Source organism: Gobius niger, assembly GCF_951799975.1.
Source record: "Gobius niger genome assembly, chromosome: 2".
Lineage (NCBI taxonomy): Eukaryota > Metazoa > Chordata > Actinopteri > Gobiiformes > Gobiidae > Gobius > Gobius niger.
The window spans coordinates 29,012,032-29,029,608 of NC_136853.1; the positions used below are offsets into that span (position 1 = coordinate 29,012,032).

A 17,577-nucleotide genomic window follows, 5' to 3' on the forward strand; every position below is an offset into this window, starting at 1 on the left:
AACTGAGTGAGGACCGACACAAACAGTATGAAGAGTTTGCGACTTCCTACCAAAAGCTGTTGGCCAATACTCCAGTCTTTAGCTGATCTCCTTGACGAAAATATGCCAGAACTACCCCAAGACAAGACTGTGCAAGAAGGTATAGTATTGAACTTTAATGTTCAGACTTCAGTCAACACTGGTAAATATTCTCCTAATGGAATTGACCATCTGCTGCTCAACCTCAAATATTTGTTTTCACAGAGCATGGGCCTGGCATTGACATTTTTACCCTGGAAAGCCTGGAGATTATGACTTAGAGGGAGGTATTTGGGAGGATGAAGATGCTCGAAACTTTTATGAAAACTTGGTGGACCTGAAGGCATTTGTTCCTGCCATTCTCTTTAAAGACAATGAGAAAACCAACCAGGGAAAAGACAAGGATGATGTCAGAGGTAAATTTTGTAATTCCTCTTAAAGAAAACCTTTAGAATTCTGTTGTGTTCTGTTCAACAGAAGGGAAGGAACCCACCACTGCAGAGGAGCTGGAGCTTGAGTTGGAGGCTCTAGACATCACAGATGAACCTCTCGAAGTGGAAGGGCCTGAGGAAACTGAAAATGAAGAACTGGCTAAGAAATTGCTTGATGAACAAGGTATGCCTACTGTCACTGGACTAGTTACTGCTTTTGATCTAAATAGATTAATGGATTGACTATGTTGAACTTTAGAACAAGAAGATGAGGAGGCCAAAACTGGCTCCCACTTAAAGCTCATTGTAGATGCCTTTATCCAGCAGCTTCCCAACTGTGTGAACAGAGACCTCATTGACAAGGTGACATGCCACTGTGATGCCATTTTTGAGTATTTAGGTACTTAACAAGCAAATTATTGTGTTAAGGCTGCCATGGACTTCCTGCATGAACATGAACAACAAGGCCAACAGGAGGAAACTAGTACGAGCTCTGTTTACAGTCCCACGACAAAGGTATGCTCATTACATTACTTAATTAACAAAGACCTACTGCATTAATCATTGCATTTTGTGATCATCTATTACACACATACAACATTATGCATGTAAACAGCTTATAAGTAAAAACAAGTTATTTTATTGATTCAAACCTGCCCTTAAGCAGACGTCACTATAGTCGTCTCCAAAACGCAGCGTCAAGGCTGTCAAACTGTCTCTCCCTTACAATGTTTTATATGAATGTTACATGAAGAAAACATATCATCAATCAACGTTTATTTATAAAGCCCTTTACAACACACAGGGAGACCAAAGTGCTTTATTATATCATGGTGAATAAAGCACGCACTGCCCGACGCCAACATGGGCATAGTTTTGTCGCAATTGTGTTGTTTATGAGACGTGTAACGTCAGTGTCCCAGTCAGGCTTAGCATATTTATATTAAGAGAAGTAGTTTCTGGAGCTCTCAATGGACATTACATTATACAATATCTAAATGTAACTAGGGCTGTGCAGTTAATCAAAATTTTATTACGATTTTAATTATTACACTAAACAAGCACAGTTTGTTTGTGTGAGTGCATCTGATCTAGCGTGATTAGACTTGTTGTATTTGTCTCGGCTCATTTGAATAATGTGTAAACACACTACTGATAAGTGCTCACCTTTTGCTGAAAGCACAACTGAAGTTTGGAAGCCCAGGCGCTGGTTTTGTGTAGAAGAGTCTAAAACTCCTCAGGAGCAGTTCTCAATGGAGCAAAAAGCAAACTCGTATTATTTCATGCTACTGGGATGATTGTTTTTGTTCCCTTTTCAAGTTTCACGTGCTAATGGCAAATGCTTTGGTCCGACATAAACAAACAGCGCTATCTGATGATGGTGTGAGGCCTGGCCAGCAGGGGGCAGGGCAGTCAGGATTCCTCAGACATCATTGTTCATAAAACGTCTCCAAGTACCCATACTACACAAGGAAGCTACCATACCCAGCTTAAAAGCTCATAAAAATATTTAAAATATCATCAGTTTCTTTTTTTTTTCCAGTTTTTGGTACCAGTTACTTACTACAACCAAAAAACCAAAAGATTTTCATCTAGGAATTAACTGTTGTTGTTTTTTTCAGACTTGACTTGCTGCCCTTTTACTCTCGCTTGGTGGCCACTCTCCATCCCTGTATGTCCGATGTGGCGGAGGATCTTTGCTCCATGCTAAAGGGAGACTTCAGATTTCATGTAGGAGAATTACTAATTAGGCCTATAAGATGCTTTTTAAAGAATGCAAATGTGTAGTTATATTGCAATTGTAAATTACATTTTAGATCCGGAAGAAGGACCAGATAAATATTGAAACCAAAAACAAAACTGTTCGATTCGTTGGGGAACTGGCCAAGTTTAAGATGTTCTCAAAAACAGACACACTTCATTGTCTTAAGGTACATTTCAGTAAAGTCATATTTCGGGACTGAACAAACTGTACTCTATTTAACAGCATGTTGCTTTTTATAAATGTTTACAAACAGATGTTGCTTTCTGACTTCACCCATCACCACATTGAAATGGCGTGCACTCTGCTGGAGACCTGTGGACGGTTCCTCTTCAGGTCGCCTGAATCTCACCTGCGCACCAGTGTCCTTTTGGTTTGTACTCGTTAACTACTAAAAGCAAGCTAGTTAAATACACCGCGTGCACAATCTTTATACAAGTGAGATTTTGTGACCATATTGTTTCATAAAATGTTCAAACTCCAAACAGTGTAAAACGAAAAGACTTCTGTTGTAATAAAGTCTCCTAGGTGATGAGTTAACGGAAATATTATGCAGTTTCACTTGATGCTTTTTTTAATTCTTCTGGAAAGTCACAAAATGTTGAAAGCTTGTCAGGGGATTGCAGCACTCTTGCAATTTTTAAGATATTGTAACTAGACCCCAACTGTTTTTTTGCTAATAGCCAACAGGGTCACAAAAAAGAATTAACAGTAAAAGATGCAAAGTAACTCTAAGAATCAAGCATGACGCCACATTATCCACCAATGCTATCATTTTCAGCCGCTGTAACTGACCTGAAGTTTACAGAAGTATAAGGTGTTCAGTGCTGAAAGGACGAGTGAGTGATGCAAAACATGGTTAAAATGGGGCAGTGCAGCTGTTTTATAAGATAAAGACAGATACAAGTTCCAAAAAGCTTTTGGAGTTATTTCTTACCTCTTTACTGCAGCTCTCATTACTGTTCTCAAAGTTAACAGCGATCCCTGTGTCCTAACCGAGGCGTACTAGGATCATTTTTGGGACAGTTTGGGCTAGATTCGGGATCTGGGAGAAAATCCTCGACTGTGGACGTATCAACCAGTTTGAAAATGTGAAGAAAAATAACAATATAGTCACAAAAACGCATGTGTGTAATGATTGTGCACGCTGTGAATGTGTATAGAGATATTTAACTGTTTTGTTTTGTTTTCTTCATTTTGCACTTTTATTTCAGGAGCAAATGATGCGCAAAAAGCAAGCTCAGCATTTGGATGCTAGATACATAACAATGGTGGAAAATGCATACTACTACTGTAACCCACCTCCAATAGAAAAAACAGTGAAGAAAAAGAGGCCTCCATTACAGGAATACATTCGTAAGCTGTTGTACAAGGATTTGTCAAAGGTCACGACTGAGAAGGTGCTAAGGCAGATGCGTAAGCTTTCCTGGCAGGACCCTGAGATCAAGAGCTATCTGATCTGCTGCATGGTCAACATCTGGAATGTCAAGTATAACAGTATCCACTGCGTGGCCAATCTGCTGGCAGGACTTGTGGCTTATCAAGAAGATGTGGGCATCCATGTGGTGGACGGAGTCCTTGAGGACATCCGACTGGGGATGGAGGTAATGAACCAGTTGAATAATAACTTTTTGTATACTGCCTCATCACATTAAGTAACACTAAACAGTTGAAATTGTACTATTAGAGATACATGTTAACATGTCCACTTACCTGCAGGTCAATCAACCAAAGTTCAACCAACGTCGCATCAGTAGCGCCAAGTTTCTTGGTGAACTGTATAACTATCGCATGGTGGAGTCTGCTGTGATTTTTCGTACACTGTTCTCCTTCATTTGCTTCGGAGTCAATCAGGACGGCACTGCCAGTCCATTGGACCCCCCAGAGCACCTGTTCCGTATCCGCCTTGTTTGTACTTTGCTTGACACCTGTGGGCAGTACTTTGACCGTGGCTCCAGCAAAAAGAAACTAGACTGTTTCCTCATATATTTCCAGGTAAGACATGTTAACCTGCTGCTCTAAATTCATTAAGTCAATCCATGATAGAGCAGATGGCTTCAGCCAAAAGGTTGGCGATTTGATCTGTCTTCATGTCCTTGGGCAATATGTGTGATTGCTGGAGGTTGGAGAGGTCGGTGGTACATATTGGCCGCCATGTTTCCGCTAGTTAGTGCCAGGGAAGCTTTGGCTACTATACGAGCTTACCACCACCTTATGTGCCATTAGTATAGTTCTGTGTAACTATTAAGTATTTTATTATATATTGTCTTGTCTGATAGAGATTAAAAGAAAAAAAAACATTTCAAATGTTCTGTAAATATCTACACTACTATATTCTTGTATTTCTGCAGCGGTATATCTGGTGGAAGAAGACCATAGATGTTTGGACTAAAGATCATCCATTTCCTATTGACATTGATTATATGATCACTGATACTCTGGAACTATTACGGCCCAAAATGACTCTCTGTTGCTCCATTGAAGAGGCCATCAAGCAGGTTGCTGATCTGGAAAGGGAGGTGCTCGTCAAACTAGGTATGAAAGACCATGCCTATTATCTTTACCTGGTTTATAATAACTGAGTGTGACTGCAACAGTGTTTAGTTTGGAATGAGCACTCTCAGTCATCCTGCTTGGTAACATTCCTGTGCGCGCAGGCAGGTATAGCGTCACTCTTCAGTCCACTGTTGTTGGACAGGTTTGTCTTAGGCACATTCCTCCCTCATAGACTCATACGCACAATTTCCTTTGCAAATATTTTGTTTCCATGTCAGGTCACTCATTTTAATTTTTTACAAAAATATTTTACAATTTTTATTTCTACCTTTTGGAGAACTAAAGTTTTCCTTTGGTTCAAGATGTTGTCTCTGTGGGTAAAGAGCTAAATGAAAGGGAAAAAAAAAGAAAATTAAAAAAAAATTCCACCCAAGAGTGGCATAATAAAAACACAGGGGCTACATATAGTGTTTGTTATTTTATTGTTATTTGTCAAGTTTAATATGTGTCTTTCGTAAGGTATGGCCATGGAGAAGGATGGTCGCTCAAGTGCTATGAGTGAAGGCGACGGTCTTGATGAAGAAGAGGATGATGAGGATGAAGAGGGAGGCGCTGAGACTGAGGAGCAATCTGGCAATGAAAGTGAAATGAATGAACAGGATGAGGATGTAAGTTTGATTCTAAGGCGGCACAATTAATCAGAGTTTGATTAACAAATTATCCTGGCTTCATGGGGTCTTAGTATGTTTAAACGTAATGTTATTCTTCTCAAATGTACGTACGGTTTGAAGCATTGAGCGTTAGAATACAACTGAATACAAAGACATTGTGACATTTTATTCTATAACCCAATGAGCATGCAATTAAAAGCTTTTTTGGAACTATAGGAAGGATCTGACAATGATGAGGAGGAACATGAAGAGGAGGATGAGGAGAACACAGACGACCTGACGGATTCCAATAAAGAAAATGAGACGGATGAGGAGAACAATGTAATATGATAATTTTCTTCTTTCTGATATATGTCTGATGTGTATTATGGATATTGTTAGTGTTGCGTCAGGGAGAGCTAAACTTATGAAGGTTAAGATATAAAGTGTTTATATTATCCGTATTCATGTATTTACTGATTCAACTGAAGGTGACCATCCGCGGTGGAGGACTAAAGCACGTGGCCTGTGCTGAAGATGAGGACTTTATACAGGCTCTGGATAAGATGATGTTGGAGAACCTACAAGTATGATCATTTTCTTCCCCATAGGTTTTATTTAAATTCAAAATCGTATAACGTTTTTCTGTTCTTGCAGCAGCGTAGTGGCGAAGCAGTGAAGGTGCACCAGCTGGACGTTGCCATACCCCTCCAGTTAAAGAGCCAGTTAAAAAAGGGTGGTGTTGGGCCACCTTGTATCGGAGAGGGAGACACCGACATTACTGACACCATGCAGTTCGTCATGCTCACACGCAGAGGCAATAAGCAGCAGGTAATGCACTGTATATAAGATGAGATAAGATAATCCTTTATTGATCTCACAATGGAGAAATTCACTGTGCAGTAACGCTTCTCCGTTCAGTGCACATGTTAAACAGCAGGGCAATTAAACCTGACCTGAACCGAGCACATTTTCTCCAGTTTGACTTCACTCAAATCTAAAAGCTTCTTCAAAAAACGTCTCTATTTGTTGCTGCAAAAGCAACAATAAGGCAATGATAAAAAGGCAACAAAAACTTGAGTAAAAACTGACGTAAAGGCAACCAAAAATCTACAAAAAAGTGATGAAAAAGCGCTTCAAAATGTGACAAAAACGCGAAAATGTGCTTGGTTAAGGAATATTATTATACCAACTCGAGATCAAATGCCTGTTGAAGTACTCTTGAACTGTGGAAAATACTGTCCATTTCTTTCAAATGTCTTAGCCCACACCCATTTAGGCCATATATGAGGTACAACAATGCTTTACTTTGGCCTACAATTGGAAGGTCTGGCCCTTGGTCTTTTGGCGATGAAGAAAATTGGCCCTCCATCAAGCAAACTTGCCTACCCCTGCCATAGAGTTTTTGATTTGCAGAAGATATTTTGATTACATCATTCCCACCTTTGCAGTGTGAATAATTACAAAGATCTAATTTTCCTATAATCTTCATTCAAATACATTTCTTTTAAATTGTCCTCTTGACTGATATGACATATGACAAAGTGAATTAAACTAATGTTTTCAAATTGGCAGTAATGTAGGTACAGGTTAAAACACTGTAATGTGGCCGTTATTACCTTTAAATTAAATGGTGTCATATCACCATTACTGTTTCAAAGGTTTTCAGATATTTTCAACTGGATTGGGTTAATAGGGTGGAGGAAGTTTAGCTTCTTTCTTCTCTTGTAGTCAGATTGTAAGACTGGTTAACCCACATGCTGGAGATTTGTTTAAACCTTGGTCCCTCTTGAAAGGAACAAGAGGAAGCCAATCAACCCTGTCCCGTTGGAGCTATTTGAAAAACTATACTATCATGGAAAATTCTACTTAGACTGAGAGCCAACACAAACCTGCCACTATATACAGTTTTTATGTATTTATAACATCTAAAGGTTGTTAAAGGCTAGCGTTTATTGAAGGTTTGGTTCATATGTGTGTGTGTGGCCATTAAAGTTCCTCAAACATAGTGTGTGAGAGTGTGTGTTCAGGCACACTTCAGGGGTGGAATTTGTGGGTTGAAGGCTGAGGCTGGCTCTTGTGCTGTTGGGTGTGTCCAATTTTGCCTCTGCTTTGAGGTTTGATGTAGAGTCCACATAGTTTTCCTCTGTTTAAAGGACAGCTGCCAAAAGCTCTGTGACAAATAGACTTGCGTGAACACTGAATATCTTCTCAAGGTTCCTGTATTAAAGAAAATACCAACAGATTTTTTTTTTTTTTTAAATCAGCATAATACATTTTGTATGGTGTGAGGAGAAATACTCTTAAAAAAAAAAAAAATACATCCTTTTTTTTTCTTCTTTTTTTTTATAGTACAAGATCCTGAATGTGCCCCTGTCGTCCCACCTGGCGGCAAACCATTTCAACCAGCAGCAGGCGGAGCAGGAGGAACGCATGCGGATGAAGAAACTAACCTTGGACATTAATGAAAGGCAGGAGCAGGAGGACTACCAGGGTAACTTCTTGCTTGTTCCTGTCATAGCTACACTTGTAAAACAAACAAAAAGCAAGTTTAGTTAAGTTTATTTGAGCAGTTAACATTCTGCTCAAAAGAATGGGCCGAACAAAAGCTTATGAGCACCCACCCCTGAAATCATAACAAAAAAACAAGACCATATTAGACAGTGGTTGTTGTCATACCTGTTACAGTATATGTGAAGACAGGCGTGTAACTTCTCCAAATACTCGCTGGGGTCACAAACACAGCCTGACCGATATGGATTTTTGCTGTCTGATACTGATATGAAGGGGGTTAGCATGGCCGATAGCTGATTGGCCGATGCCGGTATGCACCACTAACCCTTGGCTAATATTTTTTAAAATGTCTGGTCTACTATCCTGTGTATGAAGCTTCTAAACGTGTCAGTGTTGAACTGTGACAGCAGGGGGCGCTGTTTAGTAGGTAGGGGAGCTTGTTTAAAAGACAAAAATCAGTAGATTCCAATACAAAAAAACTTCTTGTGTCTATCTCTTATGGTTCCAAAATTATACACAAAAGTCTGCAACATAACATTTATTTAACAGAACGTACTTACTCATTGTGTTGTAACCGAGAGCCGGTAAAAAAGCTCCTGTATACTTAACGGCTTCCTTGTAGAAAAGTGGCATCCCCTCTGAGTGCAATAGAAGTAGTAATTTCTGCAACATATATATAACATTTGATTATAGATTTTGACCTGTATTTGTGACAGAAATGATGCAGTCCTTGGCTCAACGTCCAGCCCAAGCGAACACCAACAGAGAGCGCAGGCCTCGCTATCAGCACCCAAAGGGGGCTCCCAATGCAGACCTCATCTTCAAAACAGGTGGACGGTGAGTTTTGATAGGTTGCCCTTGACACTGTCTAGATTATAGAATAGTATTTCATTATGTATTGACGTCATCTTTTTGAACAGACTCAAATTGGAAAGGAAAGAAAAGCAGGAGAGGCGAGTAAGACAGGCAAAACAAGCCAGAAAAGACAAGCAGCAGAGAAACCAGACATGTGTTTCAGAGTAGGCCAGGGCAGCTCAGACGGATCATTCATTGGTCTTGAACCTTTGTGAAAGCTGTGTTCATATGTGAACATTCTGTGAGGTCGGAATGTCATTCAGCCTGCTGTCAACAGCAACAAAAAATAAGTTTATTAAATATAACAGTGAAATGTACTTTGTACGTTATTATTCTGCTCAGTTAACAAGTTCAGTGTATCGGTCAATTGCAATTTCATACAGATATGTTGATTTATTTATTTTTTAAGTTTTTGACTAGCAGTTTCTGTGAGCTCTCAGTCTTACAGGAGTTCTCTATAGTAGAGAAATGTTTGTTTTTTCTTAGTACTCCATAGTGTAAACCAGTGCTTCTCTGGTACGGGGTCGGGACCCACCTTTACCCTGGGATAACAAGCCACGGCCCAATTAAGAACTTGTAAAATATGATGTCAAATACTTTATTTACTTTACTATTTACTTTATACACTAATTATTGTTGAATAAGCATTAAATAAGTCCAAAAAATGCTGAAATTATGATTGAAAACAACCCGATAGCAGTCATTTTAAGACTCAGGAGTGATTCTATACATTTGAAAATGTTTTCTGAGAAAGGCTCACGATCCTTATTTGGGTCCGAACCACCAGTTGAGAACCACTGGTTTAAACAACAGAGTACCGATGACTGCTCAAGAACCTTTGACTACAAAAGTGAATTATTGTTTTACTCTCACTTTGTGGCTGCAGGTAAGTGTTCTTTCTACTAAACACTACAGTGAATGTCTTGCTCTCTCCTTCAGGAGACGTTGATTTGGGTCTGGGCCCAGGCTGACCAATAAACGAGCTGGAGAATGGGGGAAAAAAAGCAAGATCGGAGGGAACCGGTCTGAGCAGGAAACGAGTCTTCAGGCATCCATTGAATCTGGATAAGACAAACACTTTGGAGCCTGAGGAGGAAGACCAAACGAGGTCTGCGGGTCTGGGGGCCTGGTAGTTCAGAGGTCAGACACAGGTGGCAGGTGTCTTTTTCTCATTTGTTTGTTAGCTAAGTTGAGAGCAGCACAGTAGTAGCATGCTAACGCAACACTGGCCAGAACAGAGACAATAAATTTGAACAGCTAACAGCAAGATGAACAAGATACCCGTCTGCCTTCAAGCCAGTCAAATGCTGAGCTGATTGGGATAAGTCCCGTGTGGATAAAACTAACCTAGCCTTGAGAAAAATATGGTTTGGCAACGGATGTGGGGCACAAGTTTTAATTATAAAACCAAACTCTGCATGGTCTGGAAAGAAGAGGGATTTGTCGCGGCTTTGTAATAATGAGCTGTTCACCCATTAAGAGGAGAGAAGTAGAAACTTGGTGAGCAAACTGGTTGGATGGTTTATTTTTGTGTGTGTGGCGTTTGTTGACATACACATTAAAAATAACAAAAGGTATACTTTGCCAATTGTAAAATGCGTGGTTTGGAAGTAATATAAAATAACGCTTGCTGATACGAATGGAGTTGAGTGATAAGAATGATTTGTCTAGTATATTTGTCCCACTGCTCTTACAATATAAGTGCCATAAAACAACAACCAACCATGCATACCGTGCATGACTAACAGCTACATCTCATACAATTGGTTTTGTCATTTTATTCAAATCTATAAGTCTAAGATGGGCATTTAGTACATAGGTATTTTGAACAATATGTAGGTTACTGTAATTTGAACGTTATGTATTGTAAAATGTAATATTTTGAGGAAATGGATGTAACCTGGCGTTGCTTAACGGTCTGCTGTGTTATGGTAGATTGTGTGTGGAGTGAAGCTATTGGTCCTACATTTTATTTTCCTTCGTATTTGGCTGCCAAATTATTTGTGGATCAGATCTAAGTTATATCAGAAGTACTCTTGTCCTACAGTGATTATTTTTGATGTCTGGAAAAAATGTGTCCCTTGCACTTGTATGTTAAATCACAAATATTCAACAAAATAAATACAGTTTCAACTACAACATTTGAGTCACACAGAATCACGCAGTTGTGTTTTTTATTATGATTTGATTGCTATTCTAAACAACATGTGGAAAGTGATCAATATTTATTAAATGTTTAACATTGTATAAATGTTTTTACTCAGTTTAAATATTATCAACCTGTGTGCGTTCATCATGAAAAATGTTTCATTCTTTACATTCCAGCGTTATTTCAAAGAAAACTATTACATAAGAGTTGCATTGTTCCATTAAATTGTAAATAAAAATCAATATTACATTAGGTTCACATAGTAAATAATAAAACAACTTCAAACAGCAGCATTTTCCCTTTGTCCCAGTCCCATTATAAGATTTATATTTAGTACATATTTTAAGGAAATGGGCACCATTGGAAACTTCAAAATATCTGTAGATCAAATACAGAAAACCGGAGTCTGTAAACAAAATTGTTGTTAAAACTATTCACTCAGTTGGGCTCTGAAACATTGCACATCTGTGTGAAATAAACTTCTTAAAAAACTGTAGGTAAACTACAGAGGCCGGAGTCGTGATACACGGTAAACATTCACTCATAAAAACAAAAATCAATTGCTACTCGGAACCAAAGGATATAAAGCAAAGATGGAACTGTTTCAGCAGAAATGCATCTAAATCTTACCACAGTATTTCTAGATATTGTGGTTTTAGAGCTTGTGTGTTGCATAATGCCTGTCCTAAAAGAGGAGTCTTAAAGTGCTCCCTCTGCATAGAAAGAAAAAAACATCTACCCATTCCACAGTCTGTGGTTTTGTGGTAGGTTTGCCCATGTAGTAAAAATACCCTGAAGCAAGACTCAACTCTACAAATCGAAGAAAAATCTACCTTTTCACTGTACATTTTATATGATTACATTTTATGTTGTCAGAAATTAAACTGACAATTGTTGTGTTTCTTGGCGTAGTGTAATTCAATTATACATTTTTCACAGAAAGTGCACCATTGTCACATTGCGATAACTCCCCTTTTCACCATTTAATATCTAACATGGTAAATTAACCACTAACCACATGTCCACAAAAAACAATGTCTTGACCTCAAATATAGTATGTCTTGTTAATTTATAATCTTACAGTCCCATTCTCTTGAACAGTTTGTTCTTGAATACATGCGAGCAAACAAAACTATATAAATATAAAAACACAGTTGCACGATAAGACTGCTACCGCAATATATATATATATATATCCAGATAATGTCTTTGTACTAACATCAGAATAGATAAATATGTACAATGTCTACTTTAGACTACACAGACACCACATGACGTGTAGTTCCGGCCTTATCAGTGTGCCAGAACCAGCTCTGCAAGTCTATTTGATTTGTCCTCTAATTCCTCTGTTAAAGTAGGTTTCTCTCCTGCCACACCTCACACATTTTTCTGTCAAGATTCACACTGGAGAGTCTGGTTTGACAGGTGTAGGCGATTTTAAACTCATTCCTTTAGAAGTCCAAGTTTCCTCAGCGCTTCTCTTCGTGCGTCGTCTGTCGTCCCTTTACCTGAAAACTGCACAGTGATTCCTTGAGGTCTAAATAAAGAGCCCGTCCTGCGTTTGTGCTCAGGGGACAAAGCCCGCTGTGGGGGTTTGGGTGCAGCTGTTGGCCCATGGTATGAGTGCCGCGGAGGTCTTGGTGCTGGAAGTGGAGCTGGTGGTTTCAATGTCCTGGACAAGCCTTCCGACGTGCGACTAGCACTGCCTGAAGCATTGACAGTTCGAGTTCTCCCCCCATAACTGTTTGAATCTGAGGAAACACTTTCAGAAGGGCCGTGTAATGTTTGACTCTTGTCTATGTGTGAGCTAAGAATGTCGGGGAGGTCCCGTCTTGAAACAGGCACAGGGATGGGAGTCATAACTTTTGATTTTCCTCCGTAAGGATTAAACTCACTTGGCGTAGCTATAATAGGTGGAAGGCTTTTAGGTTCAGGACTTACTGGAGGGGATGGCAAATCACTTTTGAAGGATGCAGAAGGGGTCACCACAACAGATTTCCCTCCATAGCTGTTAAACTCCGCTAAGGTTTCCACTGGTGTCGGAGCAGGTGAAAATGGAAAGTAGTCCTTTTGAGAGAAAGCGGGTGGTGAGGAGTACTTAGAGGTTTCAAGGCTTTTTTGGGCGGCCGGTGATGGAATCTCTGTTTGGTAGTTCAACGCTGGTGATCTAGGCATCGTTTCTTGGACTTTGTTGCTTGTGGGTACCATTGCAAGACGTGTGGGTTCCTGTGGCTTAGCAATGGGTGGTGTACTTGGTTCATAGGGTGTAGTTATTGGTACAACATTTGGTGTACTGCTAACAAGCGAATATGGGAGACTCCCTGGCTCTCGAGGTGTATTGCTAAGGATGTTTGGTGGGATGCCTGGCTCAGAACCTTGGCTGGTACACGGTTCGAGATGATTAGTCTTCTCCAAATGTGTTATGCTTGCTGCTCCTCCTGTAAGATTCTCTACTGGGATGCTTGGAAGAGATACCCCCCCTGACATGGCACGGTTCCTTGTGAGTCCCAACTTTGACAAAGCCTCCATGCGAGACTTTTCTGGAGTAGGATCTCTAAATGACTCACTACGAGTTGGGATGTTTCTTTCTTTCTTATCTTGTTGGGGTTCTTCTTGGACTAAAGGATGTGATGTTCCAGAGAGGTTTGCTAGCATCTGCGCCCTTCTTTCCTCCAAGTTTATGTTAGCCAGCGACTGATTCTGCTGTTCCCTGTTGCCAAGAATCACACTTATGTTGGAAGGATAGCGGGCAGGTTTGGTAGAGGTAGGAGGACCTTGCTTGTTGGAGCTGCTAGACTTGTCAAACTCAGAGCTTCGGCGTCTAAGGAGGGATGATGCACTGAGTACGGAGCTTCCACCACCAGACTGGTTTTCTGCAATCTTTTGAGCAATCAGGACTGGAGTTGGGATGCTGCCAGGGGGGTGATACACAGGGTAATTCTCTGGATTATGGGGGTTGTAATTTGACAAGGAATCTACTGGTTCGTTGCGAGGTTTTATCTCAAAGTGGCTTTCTGGATGTTGAATCAGACTTTGGAAATCTAAAAGAAATGAAACAAAAGCATTGAAATTAGAAGGGCTGATGTATTGTTGGACTATGCTTAATATGACAAACAAGCTACCTGGAGTGGTGGGGGTGAATGCTGTCTCTTTGGTTTCCACCAGGTCTGGTTTAGGACAAACCAGGTCGATTATGTCATGTTCTTTTGGATTGGCTTGAAGGTGGTGGCTCGAGTTTGAGGCAAAGTCAGCAACATCAGCTGACTCATTGAGGCGATTGATTTGGGGCCTCAGCTCATCCTCCTCCAGACTCTGCTCCAAAGAGTCAATGGTCTGCTCAAAGTAATGGAGAATGTCCTGCTCCTCTTGGCTCAAGAACTTCAGCTCATCCTGCACACAAGTATCACTCTTATTAACCAACACAAATTCATTGAGGATGGATGGATGGATGGATGGATGGATGGATGGATGGATGGATGGAAATGCATTGAGAATATGCATGTCAATATACAGAAAAAAAGTTACTCTAATAACTTAACTCTGAATAAAGAATATAAAGAATATGTTTTTACCACACAAGTATAGCACCATCTTTCCCACTACAGGCCTATTTAGCTAATTTAATTTTTCTTTTTTTTCTCTCTCTCTTTTTAATTTGTTGGTCTATGATGTAACAGAACTTTGTGATGTTGACTGCAACAGACTAATTTTATGCACAAAACCACCTTTTATATCACAGTGGCCTCTTGGACACTCTAGGATTAATTGTTTTCAGGGTTTCTTGTCGGTAACAATCTGTAATAAAATGTGCCTATGTAGTACGTACAAAATGGAATAATGTGTATTAGTTTGGAGGTACATATAATAAGACATGAGACTCTTAGAGTTAGGGATTAAGGTTAGGGTTAGAGTCTTATGTCTACAAATACAAACTGCAAAAACATATTATTCCATCGTGTAACCCATAGGTATAAGTTATTACATTGCCTGGCCAGCCAGACGCTCCTCCTTTCTGTTCAAAAGAAGAACCGTCTGGGCAGCTGCTGGGAGCCAATATTTCCCGATTTTACCCACATCGGTCCAATCACGCACTGAGAGTTCATTGCATCAAGAGACGGAAGCCATCACCGCACTCTTCCAAAACATTAAAGATGGCTGCGCGACAACTGATACACTGTTTTCTTCTGCTCTTTCATCTGTTTTAAATCATTTGGAAATTGTAAAATCCCTAAACCGGAGCAAGAAACAGTGTTGGAAGCGTTCCTCAGGAAAAAGGACGTTTTTTTAAAAGGCTTCCTGCCGCTTGCTCCTGTCTGTCAATCACGCCTACCGGGAAATTGCTGAGATCACGCTTGCTCCCAGGCTACATATCTCTGAAAAATCTTTGAAAAAGCAAGTAGTTTGGCAGGCCAGGCAAGTTATTACACACAGCACATTTCATTGTACTACTTTTTTTTACGCATTAAAAGTTACGTAATGCACCTTTAACAATTGCTTAAACCTCTATCGTGGCTATTATCTTGGGCTTACTGAGTATAATGATGACTTTATCGATTTCTCTTCCCTGTAGGACACAGGGAATCACATGTTTCTTGCTGTAATACATTATTATATTGCTGTACAAAATTTTCCAAGTTAAAAATCTTCCTACCCCATACAGGGCCAAAGTGTGCTGCGTGAACACTGACCTGCTTGTTCCTGCATCCCGGCTCTCATAGGTCCATTCCCTTCTCTATTTATAGCTCAAACAGACTTCTCTTCTCTTGGAAGATGACCCCTCCCACTCCCCCTCTCCTCATCTATGCCTCACCTCCATGGCTACCTGTCCAGCCTCAGACAGAGCGAGCTCTGAGAACCCCACACAATAGGCTATCCAGTAACAGCGTGTCTATTGATTTTGCAACCTTAAAGATTGAGCTGAAGTTCACTTATTTAAGCCTAAGAATAAGTGTTTTGGTGACGCATCTTGAAGTGTAACTATGAAAACTATGAAAATGTGGGAAACAGGAGAAATTAAAAACATTATGGACACTAACTTGTTAAGTGCATTCAATTACTATAATGTTATTTACACAAAGAAATAATAGAATTCAATAATACCATAGCTGTACAAAAGTTGTATGAGATATTTCAAGCTGATGACCATGTGAATACCGTGGTCTGTGGTCACTGCTGACTGTGTTACATCATGCACTACATGTTCACTACGTGCTTTGTTTTGCTTTTACACTTAGAGACACATAATTACACCTGGAACAACACCCAACTGAAACCACTGTGAGATAGACAGCAATAGGCAGGTTTCCGGTGATTGTGAATGATGCCTATTGTATTGAAACAGCTCTGGACCGTGGCTCAACCGGTTCATCTATGTTGTGTTGATAATAAATGTCATCCCCAAGGTGCTCGCAAGGTGTGAGCTTTAAAGCAAGTTTCATTTGCTGGGGATAATAATGACCGGGTACATAAACGCAGCCAGAATCATCTATCATGTGTTTGTTAGATATAATGCTCTTACAGCTTTAGAGACAGTAGGAGTAAAGTACATTATAGCATAATGAATATCCAGGAAAGGCCAATACACTCTCTACTTCAATAACAGTAAAGGCCTACTGTGCTACCCATAAAACAGTAAAACATACAACAATGAAAAGATCTAAATGAAAGTAAAACCAAATGTGATGTAGTTATTCATATGTAGACAATTAGGCTATACCTTTCAAGCAGCCTAAGCAACTTACAAAACAACTTAAAAAAAAAAAATTGTGAAGATTACAATTACCATAGACAATGTTTATATATAGTTTTGTTGTTGTTGTGTTTATTGCAGGCTACATCTGTATAACGAGGAGACCAATACCCAACACCCAACTCAAAAATAATAAATATACAAAATTCTCACCAAATGTTCAGGGTTGTGACCAGCTGCCTCTTTAGATCCAAACAGGAGATGGGAATTGGACTTCCTGTGGAATTCCATGGCCAATGGTTAGATGTCAGCTCTCATGATTCTGAAAATTACAATTTAATAAAATAAGAACAAGAAGATGCAAATATTTGGATGGCAGAAAGTCCATAGTTAAGTGGAGTGAAAACATTGAAAAGTAGAATTTGTTTTCTGTAAGCTATAGCCTATTGTTTTCTGAACATTTAATCTGAAAACAGACCTACACTTACCAACCATCTACCCGTCTGTCATCCTCCAAACTGGCGTGTTTCCTTTTTGTTCCAGAAAAGTAACTCCCAGGCTGTGAATGGGCTGCAGGTTTTGCGCGTTGTGAGAGAGAGCGGCTTTGAGCGCTTCTTAAACCCACGGCTATAGCCCGCCCTGTGCCGTGAAGAGGGCGTGCGTCTGCTGCTTCATTCAGCCTCGCATGTAAACGTGACACATAAAGGAAATATCCAACACACCCCACACACCCCTCAAAGTTTCATCCGAAATTACGTACCTGTGTTGATCAATATAGACTGACCTTTTAACCAGAGCAACACTAAACAACAACAACAAGACTATTACTTGCCTACGTAATTGTTCACAATCAATAAAACGACTTTGTAATTACGCGAGATGTAAATGCGCACAGGAGCTGCTGCTGGTTTCAGCCATTATGGGCCCTATTGGAAAAATATGTGAATTCAAAATCTGGTGAATGAGCATGTAATAGGTCCTGGGATGCATAGGCTACATAATAATGGTTTCAT

General features: G+C 39.9%; 2 protein-coding genes across 2 annotated transcripts in view; one reads left to right on the top strand and one right to left on the bottom strand.

Annotated features, from left to right (window-relative positions):
• upf2 (UPF2 regulator of nonsense mediated mRNA decay) overlaps positions 1 to 10,859 on the top strand; it is a gene marked incomplete at its 5' end in the record, with an annotated part of 11,274 nt that extends 415 nt beyond the window's left edge. Inside the window, 21 exon segments of the mRNA XM_079551428.1 lie at positions 8 to 71; positions 73 to 139; positions 244 to 267; positions 270 to 434; positions 496 to 633; positions 709 to 812; positions 879 to 893; positions 895 to 965; positions 2,072 to 2,180; positions 2,267 to 2,380; positions 2,468 to 2,584; positions 3,426 to 3,815; positions 3,931 to 4,206; positions 4,563 to 4,746; positions 5,227 to 5,375; positions 5,595 to 5,699; positions 5,849 to 5,944; positions 6,015 to 6,188; positions 7,710 to 7,851; positions 8,588 to 8,708; positions 9,666 to 10,859. Coding sequence (XP_079407554.1) covers positions 8 to 71; positions 73 to 139; positions 244 to 267; positions 270 to 434; positions 496 to 633; positions 709 to 812; positions 879 to 893; positions 895 to 965; positions 2,072 to 2,180; positions 2,267 to 2,380; positions 2,468 to 2,584; positions 3,426 to 3,815; positions 3,931 to 4,206; positions 4,563 to 4,746; positions 5,227 to 5,375; positions 5,595 to 5,699; positions 5,849 to 5,944; positions 6,015 to 6,188; positions 7,710 to 7,851; positions 8,588 to 8,708; positions 9,666 to 9,675 — 2,635 coding nt within the window. The 3' untranslated portion in view covers positions 9,676 to 10,859.
• A 1,823-nt stretch (positions 10,860 to 12,682) lies between these two features.
• Positions 12,683 to 17,145, bottom strand: proser2 (proline and serine rich 2; the record flags this gene model as incomplete). Its single annotated transcript, XM_079551429.1, has 5 exons — positions 17,053 to 17,145; positions 16,778 to 16,886; positions 13,998 to 14,265; positions 12,817 to 13,916; positions 12,683 to 12,706 (listed from the first exon to the last, which is right to left on the bottom strand). Exons 2-5 carry the CDS (start codon positions 16,853 to 16,855, stop codon positions 12,683 to 12,685), a joined length of 1,470 nt encoding a protein of 489 aa, XP_079407555.1. The 5' UTR covers positions 16,856 to 16,886; positions 17,053 to 17,145.
• Between the last annotated feature and the right edge of the window lie 432 nt (positions 17,146 to 17,577).